This window comes from Styela clava, chromosome 11 (genome assembly GCF_964204865.1).
Source record: "Styela clava chromosome 11, kaStyClav1.hap1.2, whole genome shotgun sequence".
NCBI lineage: Eukaryota > Metazoa > Chordata > Ascidiacea > Stolidobranchia > Styelidae > Styela > Styela clava.
Genome location: NC_135260.1, coordinates 13,024,933 through 13,052,031, shown reverse-complemented (window position 1 = coordinate 13,052,031; position 27,099 = coordinate 13,024,933). Strand labels below are relative to the sequence as shown.

Genomic DNA, 27,099 nt, shown 5'->3' with positions numbered 1-27,099 from the left:
TTGACGTGATGTGTGTGTTTCTTGCGCGGTTGCCAAAAAACTGCATGTATGTTGTGTAATGATTGATTCTTTGATTCGGTCGCCCGAGAGTGTTATGTCCACGCCCCGTTTACCAGATATTCGAATAGTAAACCGCTATTCCAATATTCGAATAATTTGCCAGCCCTACCCAGTAACCAGAAAGCAATTATTAATTTGATTGATTTCATGTTAATAAACTCGCCTTTTATTATGTATTATGTAATTACCTACACCAAAATCAGGACTTATCTGGTATTAGTGTTTGGTACAAACGTTTGCGGCCTGCGACCGATTTCGTCACGTGAAAGTGGCCAGCGAGAAGAAAAATATTGGGCAGGCCTGCTGTATATGGAAACAAAGGCCAAAATGAAGTAGTATCAAATCTTCTACAGAACCGGTAGTCTGGCTGCCAGATCACTGAGATGTGATCAGGGAACCACAGCACACAATCACACGAAAATTCGAAGTAAAAAACGAATCGTTCGTCTTCTGTGACAAATTGCATACTGTAATACTTCGTTTTGGCTTTCGTGTCAATATATTTGACTCAATTTGAGCATTGCTCTCTTGTTTTAAAGTGTATTTGGAAGAGTCTTTGGTTCTAGACATTCCATTCTCCAACAATTATCCACTTTAGATCTATTTACCTCAATAAATAACTGAATCACAGATAAGTAAAGAACTCGATTTATTACTTTCATGCTATGTTTTTAATGTATTCCTTCAGGGACCATTTCTTATTGTTGCTCCTTTGAGTACAATATGTAACTGGCAAAGAGAATTTGCAACCTGGACTGAAATAAACGCTGTTGTTTATCATGGAAGTCAGACAAGTAGAGATATGATTAAGACTTATGAATTCTTGTGCAGAAATGAAAATGTAAGTTTTATAGGGTATTCGTTTCGTTGCCTTTATGTGTAATATTTCACTCTAATAGTATTCATGAAATTAAGAAAATTTATTTAACACTTGAACTTTTGTTTGTTTATGATCGTACCCAAACGTGATATTTTCATGTATATCATAAATAAAAAAAATTTTGTTCACAAAACCGTTCGCGTGCCATGTTTGAGCGTATGGCGTGCCAAATTTGGCACGCGTGCCTGGTGTTGTGCACCCCTAATCTAGGACGCTTTTCACTAAGTAATGTTTTCTATAGAATATATTCCAAATGATTTTGATTCTGTTTTTTTTTGCGTCAAATGCAATCCCCCTGCTATGGACAAATTTTTTTAAAAGAGATAAGATATAAAATATTGAGGGAAAAGCAATAATGATGCAGGAATATGAATACGACTTTATAGTTAAGTTTATAAACTCATGAGTTTTGTTAATAAAGCTGGATGCAGACAGTAGGGCAATGTTATTTAAAAAATAGACGTTCTACTAAAAAAATATTTTTTAATAGCTGGAAGAAATGCCTGGTCGATACAAATTGAATGTTGTTATCACCACCTATGAAATGATTGTTCTTGAGAATTCTCACTTGCAAGAAATTGAATGGAGAGGATCAATCATTGATGAAGCGCACAGATTGAAAAATCAAGCTTGTAAACTTGCTGACTCACTTCGTTCAATGCATTTAGTATGTTCCATTATTGATTTTAATATTAGGATTTTGAAAATAAACAATTTGTCAAAAGTTTTTTTCAGTTTTTGTTTAAGAACTTATGTTATGTGGAGCTCACTGCCCTGTTTTATTGACTTGACTCAGGGATGGCCAATATCGAATAGTTCACTATTTCGAATACATTCGAAAATATTTTTTTCGAATATGAAATTTCGAATACTTCGAAAATAAAATCCACTAATTGAAGCTTATCTAAATGTATGTAAGAATTTCCATATAATAAGCAATGGAATAACTGCTATCTAAAGTTACAACCTAGCTATATTACCAGGCATTTCATATTTGCAGATTATTGCAGTATATATTTTATATACCACGAGTCATGTTAACAGAAATAAATTAATACGGCAATAGTGGTATCGATGATGGATTTGAATATTTGCGTAACACAAAATCATCCTAGTAAAAAGTCCATACTCTTAAATACAAACCAATGGCAACCATTATCCAAATTAGTTCCCAAGAGTGGGATAAAGTATAAATTCTTTTTCCGTCTTGTGACAATTTTTCGTAAAATAAGAATCAAAAACTAAATATATTTTTAAAATGCCTGACCGTGTTAATTTAATTCTATTATCATAACTCAAATGTTGGTAAATTTACCACACATTTTAAGGCCACAGATCGCCGTTGCATTTTAGAATTATAATAGTTTTATTATTTTGTAAATACGAATCCGAAATTAATTATAATTGGGCAGTTTACCACGTATTTCATGTCCACAAATACCCGTGGTATTTGGTATTAATACTTTCAATATTTTATCAATATAAAAATGGGAATCAATATTTAATAATATCGGTCAGTTTACCACACATTTTATGTCCACATATTGTCGATACAACCATGAGTTACATTGAACAGAATTAAATTAATACGGCATGACATTTTAAATGCTGGTACCAGTCATGGATTGGATTATTTTGCGCAACAAAAAATCATCCTGCTAAAGGATCGATACTTTTAACTATCGTTATCAGAATTATTTGCCAGAAATATTTTCTAATAAATGACTTGTTTTTCCAACTTGTGACAATTTATTGGATATCGTAACAATGACGGCTATAAATACCGTATTTCCCGGCTAATATGTTCACATGGCAAATAGGACGATGTCTATTTTTAGCACTCAAAAAAGGTTTTTTTTCATACAGGCCTCCAATAAGACGGGTAGAAAAATTGTGTCCCTGTTGTTCAGTTATGCTGATATGCGCTCATAATTTTATTATGTTCAGAACCAGATCATGTTAGTTTGGTAGAATCATACTTACAGAATTAACTATTTTTAACAATTGAGCGGTAAATTTAAGTTGTAAAACGGCAATCATTTTGGACAACCTATTAACCCGAATGTTGAAATAATTTTGGAATGTGATAAGTAACACACTGTACGTCCACGGGTTATTTCACAGCTGTGTTTTCCTGTCCCTGTCGCGTTCTGCTGAATCGGCAAAACGAAAGGGTCACAAATCACTTTCTATCTCGGTGGCCGTGTTTCTCTTTATTAAAGTAACGATAACCGGTCTGCGATTAAATATCATGATTGGCAGACCCTGAGACCCAAATATGAGGTTACACAAATCATGCTTGAGAAGACTCATGCGAATAAAAACAGACCACATAGAACTACATACTTTCTCAATTAGACGCCCCCCTAGAAACGCGACTTATTGCCGGGAAATAATGTAATTGTCAATTTTTCGACGTAATGGAAATTAATTTGTAAATTAAAAGCCTCGTAGACGAATGTCGGCAATGTCCACCCACGCAAACGTGTCGCAACACTATGCGACGTACGGTCGCACAGAATATAAACAATCAAAGTGCCGATCGTCATTACAATACGTGAGACAGCGTAAAAAGTCGTTTGAAGATTCCCATAAAACGAAACACCACGATTACGGCGAAAAGTGGCTACTATTCGGAATTATTCGAAAAACAGCCGAAAAGGTATTCGAATACTTTGATATTCGAATACATTCGAATATTCGATTCGTTTTGGACAACCCTGTCTTGACTGCATCAAATTTCATGCAAATCGTCATTCAGTGGTTTTCTGTGGTTTTGTAGAGATGTGTTTTTGTATGTATCATATGATGAGTGGGTGCTAATTACCCTGCTTTGAGCTAATAGAGTTGAATCTTTTTTACTTCTGGATGAGTGTGAGTGAACGAACTTGATTTTAGTAAGTTTTTAATATGAGTCTTCTTTACTTCCAAGTGAGTGCTATTTACGTTGCTTTGAGCAAATTCTCAGAGATGAATCTCTTTTAATCTCGGATGAGTGCGAGTGAACTATCTTTGAGTAAGTTTTCAAATATGAGTCTCCTTCACTTCCAAGTGAGTGCTAGTTACCTTACTTCGAACAAATTCTCATATATGAATCTCTTTTACTTCTGGATGAGTGTGAGTGATCTTACTTGAGCAAGTTTTCAAATATGAGTCTCATTTACTTACAAATGAGTGTTAGTTTTCTTACTTTGAGCAAATTCTCAGCGATAAATCTATTTTACTTCTGCATGAGTGTGAGTGGTCTTGATATGAGTAAGTTTTCAAATATGAGTCTCCTTCACTCCCAAGTGAGTGCTAGTTCCCTTAATTTGAACAAATTCTCAGAGATAAATATCTTTTACTTCTGGATGAGTGTGAGTGATCTTACTTTGAGCAAGTTTTCAAATATGGGTTTCATTTACTTACAATTGAGTGCTAGTTTTCTTACTTTGAGCAAATTCTCAGAGATAAATCACTTTTACTTCTGCATGAGTGTGAGTGGACTTGCATGTTTGAAAACTTACTCAAAGTTTTCAAACATGAATCTCCTTTGTTTCTGATTGAGTGGGAGTGACCTTTCGTTGAACAAATTTTCCTATAAAATTTGTAATTATGAGTAATGTTTTGAATTGAATTTTCTTGAAGGAAAACGGTATTCAATTTTGATGTTTCAATTGTCAGTTTAACCCTGTTTATAAATTAAATATTGTTCATTGGTTCTAATATTCATTTTCATTATTTAGGATTTCAAAGTACTTCTTACTGGTACTCCACTTCAAAACAACGTAGAAGAACTTTTTGCTTTGTTGAATTTCCTACAACCAGAAGTATTTGATTCATCAGAAGCTTTCATGGCTGAATTTGGAGATTTGAAAAACAATTCACAGGTATGAGATTTTTCACCTTGAAAACTAAATCAAAACTAAGCAATGTACTTGCTGTTTTCTGTTGTCTTTCCTCTGTTATATTGGAGACAGGATTCCAGTACTTGAAGATAAAGAAAGTCAGTAAACAGCTATAAATTATTTTTAGTTTGCCTAACCCAATATTTCACCTCAAATTTTGCTGGTTTTTAATAAATCACCAACACATAATTGCGTAGAAGTTGACAAATGGATCGTTTCATCATTTTTTATTTTTACATCTTTTTGTGAAAAATCGCTTTTTACATTAACTACTGGAAACTACTTCGAAGTTTGAGTGGTTAAAGATTTTTATTGTCGCTAGGAGGCTATTACTATTATTTATTTCAAAAATTACTGTGGGCTCCATGGAATTTGTTTTTCATTTGTAATTTTGTGATATGATGTCATAAAAAAAAAGCCATGGTTCCATGATTGCATTTCAGCGATCATCGTGGTCAGACTACCGGTACTGTGTAAGGTTTGATGCCACTCCTTTTTGGCCTTTGTGTCCATATATTTGAGCATTGCTCTCTTGTTCCTTTATCATTTGTATAGAACTTCTGATATCACGGTAGTCATGTGATGTTTATATTCTTATATTTGAGCATTGCTATGTTGTTTTATTTCTAGGTTGAAAAACTGCAAGAATTACTGAAGCCGATGATGCTGAGGAGATTGAAAGAAGATGTTGAAAAATCACTCGCACCAAAAGAAGAAACAATTATTGAAGTTGAATTAACTAACATGCAAAAGAAATATTACAGGTAACCCATTTTAACCCAAACTATACTTTTTAGCATATATTCTAGAAATGTAACATGCTTTCAGTTGCAGATACAGTTCATATAATTTTAGAGAATGGAATCGAATTATCAGAAGAATATATTTAAGATTCGATTAGGTTTTTGTGATTTTTTACTACCTTCCTCTGAGATAAGTCTAGAAGAGTTATTGTAGCGCAAGGTTAGAAGTTCAAAATTCATTTTAGTATTTGATTGTATTCAAGTTCATATTACGTTGTGATCAAGTGCAGATTAAATGGCAGACTATTTAGTTGTATCAAAATGTAGAATATATATGGTCTATGTGGAGATATTTTGTTTCATCAATGTACAATCTAAGAAAGTATATTGTGTATTTTAGCAAAGAATAGAAAATAGCCTATAGAGAAATATAGTTTTATGTTTTAAAAAGTCCATATTTGTTCATTTTTCATGAAAAAATTTTGGAATGATGAAGACAATTTTCGACAGGGAGATATGAAGATATGTATGATAGCTTTTATAGATCTATCCAAGTGAGAAAGACAAGTAAACATACTTTCATTGAGATTTTGATAGTTCTTAAGACTATGATGTAGTGCCAGTGGTTGTATAAGATTGTCAGATATTGAATGGAAAAAATATGTTGCTAGGAGAAAGGCTGGGGATTTTGAAATACCTGATGATTTCATAATTGAATTAAATATTTTTCCAAATTGAATCGGATCTCGAATACTTGGAATTTGGAAGATATTCAATTGTATGTGAATTTTTTATTGTGATGGGTCCTTCAGGCTTATCAATGATTGAAAACATAGAATCTATCACTCATAGTTCGTCAAGCGTTCACACACAATAAGAAACGTGTTTCATCAATAACTTACTAGGAATAAGAGAGTCATAATTATGTCAAAATTGCATTTTAAAAATATTGCTCTAATATAAAAAGTTGAGGATTTCATCGCGACCTTGACTAGCTATGACTCGAAACAGTTGTTTCATTTTATATCCAGTTTCTGTTTCGTTACCCATGGCTCCAAAATAATGCGCTAGCCGCTAGAACAATTTCCTAGTTATCTATATGGTTTTCTCATGACAATTTTGAATGTATATGGTAACATCAAATCTATTTTTACTTTTCTGATTTCATGTAAAACAATGTGTAAATAAATATATTATCTTATTTGAAAATGTAATATTCTATAAAATATGGCATTCAATCATTACAGAGCAATTATGGAAAGAAATTTTGAATTTTTATCGAAAGGAGCAGTTACTGGAAATATTCCTAATCTTATGAATACGATGATGGAATTGAGGAAATGCTGCAATCATCCATATTTAATAAAAGGTAGTTTTGTTCAAAAATTATGTACAGATCACAGATTTGCTTGGCCTAGACAAAATTATTTTTCAAAATCACTGCTGCATATTAGACTGGATCATTTATACCCAACCATACTTTAAAATGCTTCTAAATTAACGAAACATTTCCATAGTATGCGACTTGTGACACAAAACATATATGATCTCCTACTAATGTTTCAAATTTATTTCGTTTCCACTTAAAAATATTCGATATAGTATTATTTGAATTGATTTTTGAATTTTTATTTCGTACAAATATTCTCAGGCAAAGTCCGCATAATAAAACTTATCAGGGTATCCCGCTAATTTGATACAATCATTCCTAAGCCATGTTGCGAGGTCTTGTTAAGAACTGTCTACCTTTGTTCCTACTTTTTGTATTGCCCGATCCTATGTGTTTGAGCCATAAGATCTAAAATTACACATAGTCCAGAGTTTATGGTTGTTTTTCGACTCTTTACCCCTGAAAAATTCTTTTGACGCTTATTCTGAGAGTGTATTTGGAGAGTTGGTGCTTACAAACTTCCTTACATGCTCAAAATTATCATTTTTATTAAAGTCATCAATCCATATGCTGTACTAATATCTCATTTTAAGCTAGTCTATCGCCACATTTATTGAAATCAATTTTTGATTATTGCAACTAAACTAAAGGTCCTCAGAAGACGTAATGACAATTAGGTTATTTGATTTATAACTAGTTTTGGGGAACACAACTGAAAACTGTCAAATAACATGAAAACGAGGCAATGTTTACAACCATTCTTAAATATCTGTATGAGCGAAATAAGTGTCTGAATGACTGCACAAATTGCAATTGTTACGTCATTGTTGACTTTTTGCTAATTGTTCATTGTTACGGAACAAATAAATCAATGCTTGTGGACATACATTCAAACAAGATGACTGAAATCTCATATTACATAATTCAGGTTGATTGAAATTCTGCATTAGTGAGTTATTATACTCATCCTTATATTGCTCATTTTTAGGTGCTGAAGACAAAATATTATCAGAGAAAGGACATGAATTATCCATCTTGCAAACGATGATTCAAAGTTCTGGAAAATTAGTTTTAATCGATAAATTACTTCCGAGACTCAAATCTGGGGGACACAGGGTGAGTGACATTATTCTTGCCATTACACAATCTATAGCAGGGGTTCCCAAACCGCGGCCCGCGGGCCAACTCCGGCCCGCGTAACGATTTAAAATGGCCCGCCGAGCTTAAGTGAAACAATGAAATAGATTTTGTTCCTACCTTTTTACAATCTAGAAACCGCCAATCGTTATGTCATTATCACAGTTTAAGCTCGTGTTCATGGTAACAATTCGATTATGCCGGTATCTCAATTATACGTACCATATTAGGATTACATAGGGCAGTAATTTAGTTATCAGCCGTTTAAGAAAGGTTAGAGATGTCAAATAATATACAAGACTCTGAAAACAGATGTTACTCCGATAAATGGCATCGTTCGTATTTCTGTATTGAAAAGAATCACACTTCAGCGATTTGTCCACGTTGCCGACGAACTATTCAAGTTATAAAACAATACGACATAAAAGCGCCATTATGAATCAAACAAACATGTTTAAAAAAATGTCAAATGTGAACCCACAGAACCCCAGCTAAACCGTTGCACACTTTCGGGCACTACACTTTTCCGGCCCGCGAACACCCTTTCGATTTTAATTTTGGCCCGCAGCCAATAAAGTTTGGGAACCCCTGATCTATAGGAAAGCTAAATAATTAAAAGAAACGTTTGTTCAATTTTTCAAATTTTTTCTCATTTTTCAAACTTGTTCTATTGAAATTAAGAAACCTTTATTTTTCTACAGGTTCTTGTGTTTTCGCAAATGGTGAAATGTTTGGATATTTTGGAAGATTATTTGATACAAAGTCAATATCCATATGAAAGAATTGATGGAGGAATAAGAGGAAATGACAGACAAGCTGCAATTGATAGATATAGTAAACCTGGTAAGTTAGTTTGCAGCAAAATAGTTAGAAGGCAAAATGAGACTAGTTTTTACACATTACAAATTTATAACTTACCATATATCCCCGCATATAACCCGATCCCCTAAAAAGGGCCTTAGAATGGTGAATTTATAAAAATTCTCATATAAACCGTCCCTACAAATCGTAACACGTCGTACGCACATATCAAAGCAAATGGTGCATAAGAGAATTAATGAAAATGATAACCATTATTGGAGTTATGCGCGTATAAGCCGACCCCTTAATTTGGCAGCTTTTTTTCGAGTTTTAAACTCGACTTATATGCGAGGCTATACGATAGACTTCACGATTTTCTTCCTAATTTTAAATAAAATTTCAGTATTTTGCCATAGTTAACTAGGGTATTCCTTTTTTCAAATCACAGAATAAATGAACCTGTTTTTTTGTTAAGTAAAAATAACATGATCTCTTCTAACGAAATAGTAAGTATATTTGTGAGCTTTCGTTAGATCATGGTCTAACTTCTTCAAACAATACAAGATATAACTGTAAATATAAAAGATCATATAAATTTGGTCTATTATTGAGTTTCTTATAACTAGATATGGATGTGGTGGATGGATGGTGGATGTGGTATGGATTGTGGTGAGTGCCACATACGGATCCAAAGTAGAAAGTAATCAAGGAGAAAGGACCTGCAGTTCAATACACAATATCCAAGTTCCCCTAGTATTGTTTTTTTGTTGTTTAGGTTCGGACAAATTTGTGTTTCTGCTTTGTACGAGAGCTGGTGGTCTTGGAATTAACTTGACAGCAGCAGATACTGTTATTATATTTGATTCAGACTGGAATCCACAAAACGATTTGCAGGTATGGTTGCATGTAGCAATATATAGATATATATGAATTTTATTATACTAATGGCATTTTTATTTATTTTTCCCAAACTAGCATTTATTTTGTGCAAATGTGTCCTTTTTTTGCATTGATGATTGTCGTAATGTGGATTGCTTCAGCTGATAATTCCTTCATGCAAATAAATCAAACTGCAAGAAAAAAACAATAATTTTTATAACAATATTATATTGAGATTCTTATAATTCATTGCTAAATGAGTGTCCTATCAGTTGAAGCATTAGACTCAATTTTGTTGGCATCACAGATTGCACATCTCTGGAAAGTATCCAATCCCTCTCAAACAGTGTTGTAAACAGATTTTGAGGGGCGTTGCAAATTCTAAAAAGGGACCACAGCTTAAAAAGTTTTTCAGAAACGCTGCTATATATATATTAGTAGCATCTTACATTAAATATCAGTGACCCTGTTTATCATTCCAGTGGTATTTATAGTGGTATTGGTGAACTTCGTGATTGCTAAATTCCAAATCACATTATGTTTGGCAATTCATACTTAATAAAGTGTAAAGACCCTGCGAAATATCCTTCTAGAGCAAAGAAACTTGGAAGAACAAGCAGAATTCTTGTCAAAGAACAAGTAAAATCAGTTCTGTGCCTAGCATTGTGGCTCACCTTCAGTCGCTCTGTGGAACGCGGTTGAAATGGTATATGGCCTTCTTTGGAGCAACAGGCATAAAAAAGTGCATGCGAATAAAAAAAAATTTCTTGTATTTTGCCCTAATCCCAATCAAACACACTATTTTGAAGTACAGTCTCAACATCACAAATTTTCATGTTTTCTTTTTTCATAGGCCCAAGCTAGATGTCATCGTATTGGTCAGAAAAAAACTGTCAAAATCTATAGACTGATCACAAGAAATTCATATGAAAGAGAAATGTTCGACAAAGCTAATCTTAAGCTTGGACTCGACAAAGCTGTTCTACAGTCGATCAGTGGGAGACAGGATGAAGTTAACCAGGTAAAAAAATTTTCTCTAAAATAGATTGTGTTTCTTATAAACCTAATGTATGGATAAAGAGTGCTTTATGCTTTATTGCTGACCCTCAAAAACAGTACTATTGTTTTATAAGGAAACCGACATTTTACGTTTCTTGAATAAATATAACATACATTGTATGGTTGAGTGTAATTTTTCATTTTTCTTTATTCAACTTTAATATTTGTTTTGTAAATTTTGTGCAGAATGCAGCACCTGCACTCACGAAACAAGAAGTTGAGAATCTACTGAAGTTAGGAGCATATGGTGCCATCATGGATGAAGATGAAGATTCTAAGAAATTCTGTGAAGAAGATATCGACCAGATTCTTTCAAGGAGAACTCATACAATCACTATTGCTCCCGGAGAGAAAGGGTCAACATTTTCAAAGGTCAGTTCGCACGGAACTTTTTATACATTGTCACACTCCAAACAAGGATCCGTACAAGCAAGAACAGCGCGATGGTATAGCAGTTAGACTTAACTGTGTTAGCATCGGAGATTACACATCTCTGGTTCGAATCTCATGATCCCTGTAACAAATTGAATAGGCAAAACAGAACCGGAAAGTTTTCGGTCATCCTAAATTATTTAGTTATTTGGTCCACGTCTTGTTTTCCCAATTTAACTTTTTCACAATTAATGACCCTGGGTGGCCTCTCGGAAAACCCCAGTGGTACTGCTAATTTAAAGTTTAGGTTCATTGTTATGGTAAACTAAGAAAGAGTATTGCAATAGTTATCAGAACGAAATGTTAAACACCTTACATATGCGTATTTTACTGAAACTTTTATTTATTTGTAACTTGATGTCTTGATCTATTCATGTATATTAGTTTGATAGTGTTGCCATTTGTGTTCACAGAGCCTTTATTCTGTGAATTAGTTAGGTCTAACGCTTTAATTAACCACTATGGTACAGCCCTACAAAGTTACAGATATAAATTTGTTTCAAGTAAAATTTCCTGAATATTCATTTTGAGTTTATTCTGTTCAGGCAAGTTTCATCTCTGGAGAGGAAGGATCTGAAATCTCTCTCAATGATCCCGATTTCTGGGAAAAATGGGCGAAGAAAGCTGATTTGGATATTGACAGACTGACTAATGTATGTTTAAATTCAATATGCTGCTTTTTACATTTTCCAATTGTGTGTTCATATTTTGGTAGTTATTTATATAAGAACCTTAGAATGAGTGATAGTATAATGTTATACTTGAATAAAAAACGAAATAGTTATGCAAAAAGTTATATTTGTGAAGTTGTCAGTCACCAAATTATGTGTTAAAATACATATATATATATTTATTTATATGTCTAATCTAATTTAAAAAGTAATCATTGAATGTATGTTTGTTGCCAATGCCAAAATTCCCATACTTTGCAAATTTTGTCACTCACCCTTTTTGGGTTCTATTTATTTCTTTGGATAAAGAGATATAAACTGTTCACCTGTATAAACTGTATAAACTGTAATAGACAAAATGGCAATGAACAACAAGTTTTAATTGAAGATGCTGATTTTTGATTATAGCAAAACTGTACAAAAGTGGGCATTCAATAGTTGATTACTGATCTGGTGTTAGCCTGGAATATCTACTTAGGATTGTTCTATCACTTGATTTTATTTTCGATTATATTCAGTATGTCATATTCAAAAATGATAATTTTGAATGTATTCGAAATAGTGAATTGGTATTAGATATTGGCCATCCCTGCAGAGTTGAGGACACCACCATAAGCTTGCCAGCTCCATTTTTTGTTTTTGTTCTTGTCTGACATTGAACGCAACATTGAAATAATGTTAATAATTAATTAATATATCAATTTTTTTACTGGCTACTTCAACTTTGGTCTGATGAAATAATTCATAACAATTATCATTACGCTTTTTAGAACAAGTTAATCATTGAAGAACCTCGTCGACGTAAACAAACCAGAAGATTTGGTGGAATGACGGAAGATGTTGAAGTTCTTGCTGAGATAGGATCTGATTCCGATTCAGATTACGATGACAAAATGCAATCGAAAAGATCGAAAAAGTCAAAAATGAAAACGTGGGGAAAGAAGGATTATTTCAGAGTTCAAAAGAGCTTGCTAGCATTTGGGTATGTTTTTCATATTTTGCTGGCATTTATGGAAATTAGCTATATTTGATATAGTAAATTCTTAGTTTTTTGACATATTTCGATTATTACCATTTTTATTCATCAGCATAAGCACTTTGAGCAGAATATCTTATGGCAAGACGAAAAATTTTATTCAGCAAAGATTATTTAAGGCAAGATATGCTCTGCTATTCTGCTTTTCTGAATTCAATTTAATGATTTGGTCAAATTTCTCACTTGACTATGCTCCATAAATTCACAAATATTATTTTCAATGGAAGTAACTAATTTTGTTCGCTTATTATACATCAAGTTAGGTAAAGGGACTGAAACCCACGGGCAGGAAAATAGTTACTTGGCTAACACAGATAGTTCCCGAACTCGTAATAGAACTAAAATGAGGTAAATCAGAATAAAATTATGTCCTAACCCTAACCTGGTACACATACCAACATACTTTGTTTTCAAGATGGGGAAGATGGAATCACATGTTGCTGAAGGGTGGTTTTCCTGCACAGATGAAAGACAAAGAACTAGAAACAGTTTGTCGAGCTATATTAATGTATTGTCTGAAATTCTACACCGGAGATGAAAAAATCAGGGTTTGTATTATTCGTTTTACACATTTTGATAAAATTATTTTTTAAAGTTAGACAATTTTATGCTAAAAAGAATTGTATCTGTTTTGTATTTTTAATTGTAAATAAGAGGTATTCGTAAAACTTGAACCTTGTATATATTTGCAAGCAGACCACAGAATTCACATGCTGCTCTAACTGGTCAAAAAAACACAATGTCAAAATCAATATAGCTTAGCATGTTCACACTATGGTCATGTTTATTCCTGCTACAGCATCCTTGCATTATACAAAAACGGATCACATACTAGCACAAAGACATTCAGGGAGGATTGAGAGTTAGTTTCGCGTGACCTCTACTGATAGTTAGCTTAGCTTAGCGCCTTATCATGTTGTTGACATAAATTTTCTGTTTAGACTTTCATGTGGAATTTAATAACACCTGCAAATTGTTCATCTGCAAATTTGGTCTCAGCTTTGGAAGGTAATAATTTGTATAGTTTTTGTATTGATGTACATAAGTGGAAACCAATGACTGCTTGGATACGTTGTTTATGTTCATATTGTGAGAAATTTTTTTTTTCTGATCTTCTTTTTTTATAATTCTTGAACATGCTTTCATATGACATTGATACAATTCTTTAACATTTGACTATATAAATAATGACATTGCGATCAATTTAATTTTTTTTGACTCTCATTTACATGTTTTCCCACATCGCTTTCTTGTTTAATTTCATATGATTATTTATTCTTATATTGTTTATTTTCAGGATTGACCACTCCAGTCGCTAGAGGTCGTAAAGGTCGCACAGCTAAAGAGGAATCGAAAGATGCTTCTGGTTATGATCAAATAGCGCAGGAATGGATTAAAGAAATTGACGTAAATGCAGTTTTACAAGAAGAAAGTTTCAAGAAGCATTTACAACATCATTGTAATAAGTATGGTCTACTATTCTGTTCTGTATTAGTAAAACTTTATTTTTAAGATATGACTTGTTAAAAATGAATTCTTGGTATTTGAATAGCTTTGCTTAGAGAGGATTATTTTAAAACAAGAGAGTGATCACTCAAGTATATGGACACAGGGGTTGAATATCCAATATGGATGTTGCAACTTCAGCTAAATTATCGGTACTCCCGTAGTATGTGTACCAGATTAGGGTTAGGCCATAATTTTGTTTCGATTTTTCTTATTTTAGTTCTATTACGCGTTAGGGGACTGTTCATGTAAGCCAAGTTAATATACCCTCTGCCATAGGCTTCCATCCCTTTACACAACTTGATGTAAAGTCAGCGTACAAAATTAGTTACCTCCATATTAGTACACATAGTTCTGGAGTGCCAAAATTTCAGTCAATTTTCAGTTGTTGAAATAATAGTACTCAATTTCAAGAGGGTATTTATGCCTGTGAATTACGAAAAAAACAGCAAAATTTTGAGTAAAATATTGCACTCGTAGCGAAATTAAAATTATTGTTCATTGTAGCTACTGTAGCCTACCTCTTTTATCCATGAGTACCAAAAATGTTATATCGATTGGTTCATTAATTGAAGAGGAAAGTAATTTTTTTACAACAACAGCAACAAGTAAACAATAATTTAGCAAAATGATCCATTGGCCCACTGAACTACATTGAATATGACTTTACTGTTCATTGGTAACTCTATGCTATGGTTTGTTAAAAATTATTTCAGCAAAAATCGTCAACTATTATACTGTATTATCTTTATGTCTTGTCTTTTTAGGATTCTACTCCGAGTGAGAATGTTATATTTCTTGAGGACTGAGATACTCTGTTCGTTACCTGAAGACATCAATGAAATGACCTCAGAGTAAGTTAAGTTATGTAAATATAAATGTATAAAAATCAGGGATATATCGATAATTCGATATGTATGAAGCTACTATTATTTTGAAGGACCAGAATCTTTTCGGTTCGGCATTGTCCACCCAATTTGTTACAGTAAACATGAGTGTTTAATCTGCGATGCCAACACAGGGATAGTTCAAATCCAATAATATACTATTTTAATCTGATCTTTAATCTATTTTTGAATGTGGAATATCAAATATGAACAAGGAACAATTTCAACTTTCAACCATAATCCAGTCTGTTTATCAAAAATAGGCTAAAACTATGTGGTTGTCATTTTCTTTGTGTAACTTTTACTCCTAATAATTTCTTTTTTCCCTACATGTACAGAAAGTTGAGGTTGAAATTCCCTGACCTGAAGCCTGAAGCTATCGTACCAGAATGGAATTTTGAATGCGATAAAAACTTACTGTTTGGTGTTCATAAACATGGTAAATTGTCGCTTATTTATTATGTTCATAAAAATATTGAATTTGCAAGCAGTAGATTTAAAAAAACTTGTTGGTCTGAGCCAGGGATGTAAAAACTGTCGCCTGCCGAATTGTTTTGTTCCCCCCCTCCCCCCTGCTCTCAGAGAAAGTTGTTAAATTTCTTACAACTGCACACAAAATTCAGCTTTATTTTTAAATTATGAATGTCAGTTGATGTTTTTACTTTGTCATCTAACAAATCTTTAATTTGGGATATTTTCCACATTAAATTATATACAATATATAGGTTATGTTCTTTTGAAAAAATTGAGTATTTTTCTCAATGCGGCCTTTTGCAAAAAAAGATTTTCTGAATGCGTCTCTTGCAAAAAAAACCTGGCCCACTTCAGGTGTAAGCAATAATGTGAAAAAAATAAAACATACTTTATTCATCATTTTACTCATTTTTTTTAAATTTTTTTTAATCATGTTGTACAGGTTTTGGAAAGTACAGTTTGATCAGAGCTGATCCAAAACTATGTTTTCTTGTAAAATTTGGAATGCCAGATGAAAAATCAATGGCTGATGACATGGATGATGGCGGAGATGAGTAAGATTTTATTATTGAACACTTTGCATTGTTTGTTGGGTTGACGTTGATTGTTGGGGCGATTGTTGTTGTTGGAAAAAATCACTTTATCTACAACGAATGGACCCATCCTTTTCTAATTTCCAATTTTTAAAGATTATTTTTTCAAATTTCCCATGAGACTGATTCTGATATTTCACCCAAAATTTTGCTATCTTATTTTGAAACATGGGAACATTTTTTATAAAATTCGGGAACACCTATTTCGTAAAGCTTGTCCACAGATCCTTACAACTAAAGCCTTACTGCACCAGTACCAATGCGCTATCTTCGTGTTATCTACCGTATATTTTTGAGAACTGCTTTCGTGTTTCTTGAAAGCTCATTTACAACACAGTTTTGGTTAAGTTTTTATATTTTTTAAATTTCTGGGAATTTTCAAATTTAAATCTTCTTTAATTTATTTCATTAGAGATGCTGAGGATCCCGAGTACAAACCAACAAAATTAAACTTCAGTGAATTTTCTGAATTTGAGGTTTGTTTTGTTTAATTTCATCTAGTTTTTAAATTTTACTGCAAGAATTTTTTCATATAATTATTTATATTTTATTGTTCTTATTACCTTCTAAATACGAAGACCTAACATCCTGTTGCATATAACCTCATGTTATATTTGGTTCCATTACATTTGAACCCACGTACATTTGAACCCATGACAATTGCACCTGTATGCTATTGCACCTATGGAATTTTTTTTGTTTCACGGATAGTTAAACCCATACTAACCCTAACCCATGGGTTTTAGCACCCGCATATAGATTGAACCCGTGGATATACACATGGGTTCAAATGTACATGGGTTCAAATGTACGGTCACCGTTATATTTATGCCTGGGTTTATGCTATATCCATTTTACTACTTGGTCCAGCTATTTGTCCAGCTACGCTTCATATTAATATACCATGTGGGCAACTTATCTAGCCGTACACTATTTGGCATAAGCTTTTTACTTTGTATATAAACAGGATTCTCCAGCTGGTACTCCTGCTACTGCTCCAGCATCTCCTGCTTCTTCTATCGATTCTACAAAGGAATCAACGAAGGATATTAAAAATAGTGAAAAAGAAAAAGATAAAAAACCTTCAGAGAAAGAAGATGCGGACGAACCAAATGAGAAAGAGGAGAAAGACGATGATGCAGAAAAGTCAGAAAAGGAAGATAGTAAAGCGATAAAAGCTGAATCTGATAAGGCTGAACCTGAAAAGGAAGAAGACATGAAAACAAAGGATGAAGAAAATGGGAATGATGAAAGTGAAGATGTAAAAGAAGAAAAAGTTGAAGAGGAAGAACAAATCAAGCAAGGTTTGTCTTTTTAAGTTTAAACATATTGGATACCTCTTCAAATCATGTCCTATACCAAAATTTAAAAATTAATTCAAATAAGATTTCTATAAGTGTTTTGTCTAGTACTCGAAAATAGAATCATTTTTTTCAAGTAATGACAACAACCGGAATATCAACTAAAATGTGGCAAAACATAGCCTAATGTGAATAGTTGATTGTTCCAGATGTGTGGACTGTGGACTTGAAAGTTGACAGAAACCATCTTCTAGTGGTGCGCAGTCCAACATATTCCTTATTCACATAGTTGTTCCCCATAGTTTTTAAACTGTTATAGAGTGCACAAGAATCTAACCATCGAGCCAATGATGTTATATATATTTTTTTTAATGAAATTTTCTCAAAGCACTCAGAAATATAGGAGATTGGTATTTGAATGTTACAGGAAACCACTTGAGTGCCAAGAGCACTGAGACTATAAATCAGTGTTTCTCAAACTTTCTGTTCATGGATACTCCTTGGATAATTTATAATCTCGGTCATGTATCATGTATGTCATGAATCAGCTGTTTTATCTTGCGTGCTGTGATTGGGCAAAATAAATCATGCAAACTGCGAAAGTAGACTCTGTAGTTGTTACTGTAGTTCAAGCTTCTACTGAGGTGAAAATGTGACTTCCTGAATAGATTTTCTACCCAGTTCTTCAAATTATGATAATAAATAAAAATTAGTTTGCGGTAGATTAGAAGTTATAGAGAGAGTATCCTCTGACTTACTCAAATGTGCCTATTGAAAAGTTGAAATGTAGCGCTTGGGGAATATGTACCTCAGAGGGGTACATATAATAAATAAATCCTATTGTTGAATTGCACGATAGTAAGTACTGTTCAACACGAGACTTAACCAGATCATGTCATGAAATAGATTTGAGGTAGTGGATTCCACAAAACTGAAGTTCTTAGAATAAAATTCTTTGGCTGATATACTTACAGTGTCTGGTTGAAAGCTCGCGTTTTGAATTCAACGTTTCATCATGGTGTATTTTTATTCCCAGAAGTGAAAGAAGAAAAGAAAGTGCAGACATTTGCTTGGCCATCTTCAACAGATCTCAACATGAGATTTCGTCGGATCATCTCTTGCTACCAAAAACAACACAAACAAATCAGGAGTCGTCTGATGAACATGGATCAAAATTCACCCAAAAATAAAATGAGAGAAATACCAAGAGAAACAACGTAAGATTTTTTAATTTTAAACAGTTTATTTACTCGAAAGTAATAGAATGTTCACAGAGTTTTTGATTTTTAGATACTTTAGAAATTTTTTATACCATATATTCTCGCATATAAGCAGACACTCTAAAAACTGGCCCAATATGGTGAATTTATAAAAATACACGTTAGACACGTATAGGCGACCCCGTTTTCGGAAACAATTAATTGTTATTTTCGTTTACAGTCATTGGACAAGACGAGAAGAAGCAGATTTTTATCGAACTGTATCAACGTTTGGTGTCGAATATACAAAACAAGGATTTTCATGGTCACGATTTCGACAACTCGCTAAACTTGATAAAAAGAGCGACCAGAGCTTGGATCTGTATTATCTTGCATTCAAAACAATGTGTGAAAGAGCTTGCGGACATAAAACTCCAATTCCTAAAGGTATGACTTTGCGAAATACATATAAATATGTCGTATAAAAAATTAATAAAAATGGAATTTCAGTAAAATTTTCAATCATGGTCCAATTTACTGTCATACTTTTATCAAATATCCCCAGGGACAGAAAAGCAGATAACAGTATATGGCAACTTAATCATATGGCGAACCACGGCCTCTAATCGATTACCAGTCTATGAGAGGCCATGGTTCACCAACCACCAGTCTCAATAAATTGGAATATTCATGTTTGCATGGTTCCTTCGTCATCTGTTGATCAAGATAGTCTCCCAGGGCCTTATGTATCACAGTTATCGCTTCTCTTTCATAACTTTATGACTATTTCACAGAGGTAGCGAACATCAGTGTAACGAAAGTAACAGAAGAACGAGCTTCAAGAACCTTGTATCGAATTGAACTCTTAAATCGAATTCGTTTGGATGTTCTTAAAAACAAACACTTGGAAGAAAATTTGAAAAAATGTGAAAGAAGTATCGATCTACCTGTCTGGTGGAAACCAGGTCATCACGATAAAGAACTTCTGATCGGAATGGACAGGTTTGATCCGGTTTGATTTTTAGGATTTTTTAATGACAGGACAAGGCTTTAACCAAAAAAATTAAACAAAATTTAATTAAATGTCTCATATCCTGAACAAAATATTCAAATGATGTCTTCTGAATAAAGTCAAATACTCTGGTTATTATAGAATACACTTTTGGGGCATAAGGTTGTGGTAGCTGGTAGTTCTAACTTCTTTGTCTCAAAAAAATTAATTATCATTTTTTTTTCAGACATGGTGTTACAAGAACAGAAATTCATATTTTGAACGATACAACGTTATCGTTTTTAAAGACGATGTACGAATACGAACAGAAGCAATATTCTCACAAGAGAAGGTAAACTGTTTTTTTGATCATTTTGTCTTGAACCATTCCAATAGATACTCGCGCCAGCGGTTCCCAAACTTGTTGCTGCCTTCAAATAACAAATCAATTTTGTGATCGTTAATGTGTATGTTATGCTCTGTGTTTAAATTAATACAAATTTGACATATTTATGATTTTGACTTGATATTCATTGCAGGAAACGTCATCATTCTCCTGATTCTGCTCCAATATCTGAAAAGAAGAAAAAGAGTATGTTTATCAATTTTTGTTATGTTATCAATTTTTATTCATAAAATTTCTATATTTGATGATTAATAATATTTCTTTACGATTTTCAAAGGTGATGAAGAGTCTTCAGAAACTAAAGATGAAAAATCGGATGACACCAGTGAAAAAAGTGAAACCGATAAAAGGTATAATTTGCTATATTTCATAAATAATTTCTAAAGCTAGCTGTAAATTGTCAGACCTAATTCTGTTGACATCTCAGGTCACACAAATCCCTATGCTCACCACCTTACACAGGGTGTAATGAATTAGATAGGCAATGTCGAAGGACAAATTCGTTATTTGATTTGTTAATCTGTCATCATTTCTCTTTTTTAGATTGTTGATGTTTCAAACTGCTGGTTCTCTCATGAAAGAAGATGACCCACTTTATATGAGTCATATATATAACATGCAGAAATGGCCCAAGGTGAGATGAATTCTATATTTGACTTTGAGATATAAATTTTAAGGCTTGGGTGAGCAATATTTTTCGTCGGTGGGCCATATAACCAACTTCAGACATATCGCCTGGTCCACACAAAAATGTGAATTAGTCTTACAGCAATGAAGATTATGACCAACGACCATGACGGATTTTACAGTCGCTGGTTAGGATTAAACTCTGTGATATGATAATGCAGAATTGGGAACTTGTAATTGAAGTGATATTTCTCTAATTTAGTTTGTGTCATCGAGTCAGACCAGATTTGCTGTTTTGAATAACTCGATTTTTAAAAGGAACGATTGTCATTGATTATATTAAAACTTTTTCTGTCTTGTTTTATTTTAGGACCGAATTTTAATACAACGAATCGAGCATATTTGTTACTGCATTATCAATGGTAAATGGCCGGTATCTCGTGCACAAGAAGAAGCGGCGTTCTTGAAAAATTTGCCAACTTTACCATCATCATCTGCAATCATACAACCAACATCTAAAACTAGCACAAGTGGTATTTATTTTTTTGTTTGAACAAATTCCTTATACCTCCCCCCCCAAAAAAAAAAAAGAATCAGGATCATTTGGAACATATTTTGGAAAGAACATAACTTAATCATACACTAATAGATAATTCAAGTGTCGAATAAATTCTTCTTATTTTCATGGACATAATTAAGAAGTTTATGGGATCCGCTTTTTTGGGGTCACCCTTACAATCTAAAAACCAAAAATGCAATACTTTTTCTACCATTGTCTAAATTTTCCTCTCAAACCTTTCATTATGAAAGAGAAAATGATATAACTCAATGTCTAGCAAAATTTGACTTGATTCTATCATGATTTAATTTTTTATATTGAAATTTGTCATGCTTTCTTTACAGCGAGTGAACCCAAATTACTTCTGGATTCGAAAGGACATTTATTAGATGAAGCATCTTCAAAAATATTGAGTATTATTGCTGCACAAAAGTAAGATTTTTGATTTGGTTTTTCAGAGAGATTAGTCTTGGGTGATCTCCCCAGTCTTTATGGTGGTGATGGCTAAAACTGATTGATCTATTATTCTAAATGCATTTTAAAATAATATTTTTGAATACGAAATATAATCTAAATTATGTCATGTTCAGCAAAGAACTCACAAAAATAAATGCATAATAAAGGCAATTTTTATCATTTTGTGAGACTTGACTCATTTGAAATGATTATTTTTGAAATGACAGTGTTCTGAATTATACCCCAAAATAAAGAATTAAAATTACCAGCAATAATTAATTACAAATTGATTTGAGGATTTGATAAAACATGAACCTTCCTCCATTGACACCTACTCCATCTATAAAATACTCTGTTATTGATATTTTTGTATTGACCATGTTTTTCAAGTTGGCATAACTTATCTTTTAACGTTTTATTTTGTGCAGTAGGGAATTTAATGAAGACGGCAGCAATAAAAATACTTACAAACCAAAGAAACAAGGACAAGGTGATATCATACCAAACCCGGTAAGTGCTTCTATATGACTTTGCATTTGTATTAAATATTTGGTAGAATATTATTTGCCACATAAATAATGGGAGTCATTTAATGATTGTAAACCGAATGGTCAGACTCTCCAAATGCAAAATTTTTATTTATTTAACCTTCAAGTGGGACTCGTTAACATCAGCATAAGTTATAGCAACCTTTAACTGACTAGTTAAATGTTCCTTGGTTAGCTGACTACATCTGCTGTTCAACATAGCGACAAGAGCAAAAAAACGTTACGTAGTTTAACCCATGTGAGCACCTTAAGATATAAACTGTCTGGTTAGGATTTTATGCTTGATGGAGAGGCACATCCCTGATTTCGAAGGACCGTAACCTTTCCAGTTTGGCATTGACTCCCCAACTCATTACACCATGGGTGAGATGGTAGGCATGGGATTTGAACCCGGGATTTTAACCTGCGGTTTAATCTAGTTAAATTTGACGTTTTAACTATTAGGCCACCGCCTTTACATAGTATAATAATTTGACTTATATAGCACTCTTTTCTAGTATGCTTTTAATCGAACAAAATCCTTGAAACACGCATCTGTTTTTATTTCAGAAACTCTCGTCTCTCAAGAAAGGTGAATCACCATATGATACTAAATCATCTTCGCACGCAGATCCGTCTCTTAGCCTTGGACTTTCAAATACAAAATTCAATGAAATGTTACAAACGTTACTAAAAGAAGCACCGGTTGATACTAAGTCATCATCACATACAGATCCATCGCTAAATCTTGGTCTTTCTAACACGAAGTTCAATGAAATGTTACAAACGTTACTCCAATCAGGTATTTTTTTATTGAAAATTTATAAAACTTGTTACGGTACATGTTTTTAGCACTAGGTATTGTTGTTGAAACTGAAAAAAAATGATTGGGGTATTAGGGTGGTCCTGGCTGCATGCCTGAATACACACGTATAAATTCACCAGTATAGAAGAAGAATAAGTAGCTGGTTTTGTGGAAACCCAAACATATCACTTATCGTCTTTTAGATTTATCGAGATTAAATTTGCCGCAGAAGACCTTATTAAGTGAAGCAATGAGTTTATCACCGCAAGGAAAATCAGAACAACCTGCTCCTAAACGTTCGAAAGAAGAATTTGTTCCTGTCAAACCAGATAAAGCAGTCGAGTTATCAAGTATATTCGGTTCCCCAATTTCTAAAAAGAAAGAGGAAAAGGGTATTATAAAAAAGGTAGATAATTTGAAGGAATATCTTTCATGTGATATCTGAATGTGTGTCCGTGTGCTTCTATGTGTGTTTCTCTTTTTTATTTTTATTTTTTGATTTGTTTAGAAAATGCAAAAGTCGAGATCAGGATTTATATCACCTGCAGTCCTTCCACCTGATTCGAGAATTCCTGTTTATAATCCTTCAGAAAAGAAGAAATTGACAGGTGATGATGCTCCGTTGAATAAGGATCTTGCGGATTGGCTGAAAGAACATCCAGGTTAGAATGCAATATTGCGATTTGTAATTCAAATTTTCAATTCAAATACAATATAATTCAAATCAAAAAACAGTAATTCATGCTCCCAACCTCAATCGGGATGTTCGCTAGGCATTTTTTAACCAAAATCTTGGTTATCCGTTTCTCTTCTTACAAGAATCTGATTCGTAAACACTGATACCCGAGGAGATGCTGTTTTTGAAAGAACTGAACATAATATACAGGTTCTGCCTACTCAACCTACCAACTCAATCCTGCTCAGAGGTTGGTACATTGGCTGTGGTTCTCCATATGTTTAAGCTGTCCTATCATATTTGCTCTACCTAGGGTAAATATGAAAAAATTCTATCCTAGTTAGTACATGAGCATGTAATAAGCATAGGGTTTAGGGTTTAACCTAAAATACTAACAGATATGAGACTATCAAAAATTTATCCTTTTTTAGGCTTTGTTGTTGATTACAAGAGTCTACGACAGAAGTTAAACGAAGAATCGTCACCGACAAAACAAACCACTACTGGGAGTAGTAGCGATAACACTTCATCCTCGAACCCTACTTCGACTGTAGAAAGCAAATCGAAGTCCTCAAAATCAGGTAGTTCAGAACATCGTAAAACTCCCGTTGAAACTCACTCATCCTCTTCATCGTCATCCTCAAACCGTGAACGAGATGGAGAGAGAACAAGAGAGCGTAAACGAGATAGAAATACCGAACAGGAAAAAGAAAGAAATAGCGAACGTTCTAGTGAACGAGAACGGAGTGATCGGGAACGTGATAGGACGAGTGAACGAGAAAGAGAACGTACAAACGAAATATCCGCTAGAGCTCAACTTGACCGATCTTTAGAACAAGCTATCAGCAGTCATCAAGCAAGTTTAATAAATCAATCGATGATAAATCCTTCCGCTGGATTATTGAATGCTTTATATGGAAACTCACCAGGTTGGTTGATTAGCAAACATTTCTCATCCAATTTTGTTTCAGGCATCATCTGGCAATGATATAGGTAAGAATATGAACTTACAGCTTATTACATATTTTTTCTAATCAGGATAGATACATTTCAAATTATCAAGTGGTGTCTAAAAAAAATTTGTGTTCCACTTACCACACATTTTTTCCACATTTGTCCCCTTTTTAGCACACTTGTTCTGAGTTAGGGTATATATATTGTGGGGCATCGCCAAATGGTGAAAGTATGCATAAAAAGTGCAATTCATCTCGCTGGTGACCGTACATTTGAACCCATGCGTATATCCACGGGTTCAATCTATATGCGGGTGCTAAAACCCATGGGTTAGGGTTAGTATGGGTTTAACTATCCGTGAAACAAAAAAAAATTCCATAGGTGCAATAGCATACAGGTGCAATTGTCATGGGTTCAAATGTACGTGGGTTCAAATGTAATGGAACCCATCTCGCTATATTCTTGGTTAGGATAGATATAATAGGTAAGAGTATTCATGTAAAATAGATTCATAAGATTCGGACACGTGAGACAAGTGTGTTGCGACATTTTTGAAACACCCCATGAAACACAGTACTTTATTGTCAGTACACATCCTGTGTAGCTGTTCCAGATATCAAATTACTGACTCATGGCAGCTCAAGAACCCTCTACAAATGGGGTGTGCAACGTTTTTTGTCAGCGGGCCATATAACAAACTTCGGACATCTAACCGGGCCACACAAAAAAATTTAGGTTTTTCATGTACACATCAAAATAAAAAATGCTCAGTGCAAAATTTGATTCATTTAGTATTTTACTGTGGCAGTTTAAATTTTGAGTTCTTTCATATTTTGTCAGCATCAGCTTTGACATAAATTGTAGCAACCCTTAACTGACTGGTCAAGCATTATGTATTTTTATCCATAAGAGCACCTTTTAAACATAAGCTGTCGGATTAGGATTTTATGCTTACTGGGGAAAAATCTGAGTGTTGACAAGGGCCACACTAAATGTTTGGCAGACCATATTGGTATATTTAATTTTAAATATATCTAATATAAAATTAAAATAAAAGTATGTACCGTATTTGTCAAATTCCTATTTTTATTACTATTACCAATTTATTATTAGTAAAATTGACCTTGAATCATAAAGCTATATTCAATATGACGTAATTTATACACTCTAACACTCTGTTTGATGTTATATGAAGTGGGTAAATATATTATCATGTCGTCATTACTTATTCTCACATTCGTAACAATGCATTATCTGTTTCATGATAGGATGTTTACATGCTCGCAAGCTTACTCAAATTTACATTACATCACTTTCTCTCTAAATTCCCCTAATACATGAATATACCCGTTCATTCAATAACAGTTGTAAAACACTCTGTGGAATTTTTCAAAATTTATGATTGGCCAAGTATAAATTGTAGATGATTTTATATTACTTTTAAATGAACTGGTAATTTAATCAACGATCATCCATGAACTGATCATATATAAATGTTCAGTGGCATTCCTTGAGAGCGAAAAATGTGAATAGACTTTACATAAAATAACAGGGTGACACCCAAAAAAACAGAAGTACTGAACCTCTGAATTTTTTAATTCTACGAAAAATGAAGAAAATTTATTCAACACTTGTTGAACTTCTGTTTTTTTATGATTGTTCCCAAAAGTTTCAGTATTCTAACGCGCTTTGCACAAAAGTTATGTTCTCTCTAGAATATGTTCCAAGTGACCTGGGTTCTGTTTGGCGTAATGCTGTATAATACTTAATACAATGATTAAATAGTGCTTTTCGTAATCTTAAACCATTTTTCCGATTCGTTTCTATTTTATATTACATATACATAATGGCTATATTTTATAACTAAAATTAAAATTTCACCATATGGGTAATTTTGAAAAAAATTTTTACGTTTACACACTAAAAATCGATATTACAACGGAAATGATATTTAAACACGGAAATTCCATTTTGTGTAAAAATATCAGATGGCTTTGTTTGCGCATAAGAAATTACCGGTTTCAGTATATTTACCTAACCCTGGTTTAACAGGTTGCTGGTTGATTTTTTGATCTTTTGAGTCATATACAGGGTTAATCCGTTCATTCATAGTTTCTGTGCTACTGTTACTAGAGTCATCATCAGGATATAAGTCAAGGGTTT

The 27,099-nt window shown here is 33.2% G+C and overlaps 1 protein-coding gene across 4 annotated transcripts in view; it reads left to right on the top strand.

Moving 5' to 3' along the window:
• The window catches only part of LOC120347909 (uncharacterized), a 44,775-nt gene that overhangs the window by 12,458 nt on the left and 5,218 nt on the right, over window positions 1–27,099 (top strand). For 2 of the 4 annotated variants that reach the window (XM_078117721.1, XM_078117718.1), the window contains exons 14-47: window positions 749–901; window positions 1,431–1,607; window positions 4,666–4,809; window positions 5,458–5,591; window positions 6,818–6,939; window positions 7,949–8,076; window positions 8,799–8,940; window positions 9,674–9,792; window positions 10,631–10,798; window positions 11,023–11,208; window positions 11,814–11,921; window positions 12,710–12,921; window positions 13,391–13,523; window positions 13,917–13,983; window positions 14,273–14,441; window positions 15,249–15,335; window positions 15,707–15,807; window positions 16,285–16,396; window positions 16,848–16,911; window positions 17,403–17,739; window positions 18,773–18,953; window positions 19,177–19,382; window positions 19,730–19,937; window positions 20,174–20,278; window positions 20,466–20,518; window positions 20,610–20,682; window positions 20,876–20,966; window positions 21,330–21,492; window positions 21,863–21,950; window positions 22,403–22,484; window positions 23,072–23,303; window positions 23,510–23,712; window positions 23,815–23,968; window positions 24,414–24,911. In XM_078117721.1, the coding sequence (XP_077973847.1) occupies window positions 749–901; window positions 1,431–1,607; window positions 4,666–4,809; window positions 5,458–5,591; window positions 6,818–6,939; window positions 7,949–8,076; window positions 8,799–8,940; window positions 9,674–9,792; window positions 10,631–10,798; window positions 11,023–11,208; window positions 11,814–11,921; window positions 12,710–12,921; window positions 13,391–13,523; window positions 13,917–13,983; window positions 14,273–14,441; window positions 15,249–15,335; window positions 15,707–15,807; window positions 16,285–16,396; window positions 16,848–16,911; window positions 17,403–17,739; window positions 18,773–18,953; window positions 19,177–19,382; window positions 19,730–19,937; window positions 20,174–20,278; window positions 20,466–20,518; window positions 20,610–20,682; window positions 20,876–20,966; window positions 21,330–21,492; window positions 21,863–21,950; window positions 22,403–22,484; window positions 23,072–23,303; window positions 23,510–23,712; window positions 23,815–23,968; window positions 24,414–24,911 (5,200 nt within the window). The remainder of the gene's footprint in view (window positions 1–748; window positions 902–1,430; window positions 1,608–4,665; window positions 4,810–5,457; window positions 5,592–6,817; window positions 6,940–7,948; window positions 8,077–8,798; window positions 8,941–9,673; window positions 9,793–10,630; window positions 10,799–11,022; window positions 11,209–11,813; window positions 11,922–12,709; window positions 12,922–13,390; window positions 13,524–13,916; window positions 13,984–14,272; window positions 14,442–15,248; window positions 15,336–15,706; window positions 15,808–16,284; window positions 16,397–16,847; window positions 16,912–17,402; window positions 17,740–18,772; window positions 18,954–19,176; window positions 19,383–19,729; window positions 19,938–20,173; window positions 20,279–20,465; window positions 20,519–20,609; window positions 20,683–20,875; window positions 20,967–21,329; window positions 21,493–21,862; window positions 21,951–22,402; window positions 22,485–23,071; window positions 23,304–23,509; window positions 23,713–23,814; window positions 23,969–24,413; window positions 24,912–27,099) is intronic. The other 2 variants (XM_078117719.1, XM_078117720.1) reach the window with 2 other exon arrangements.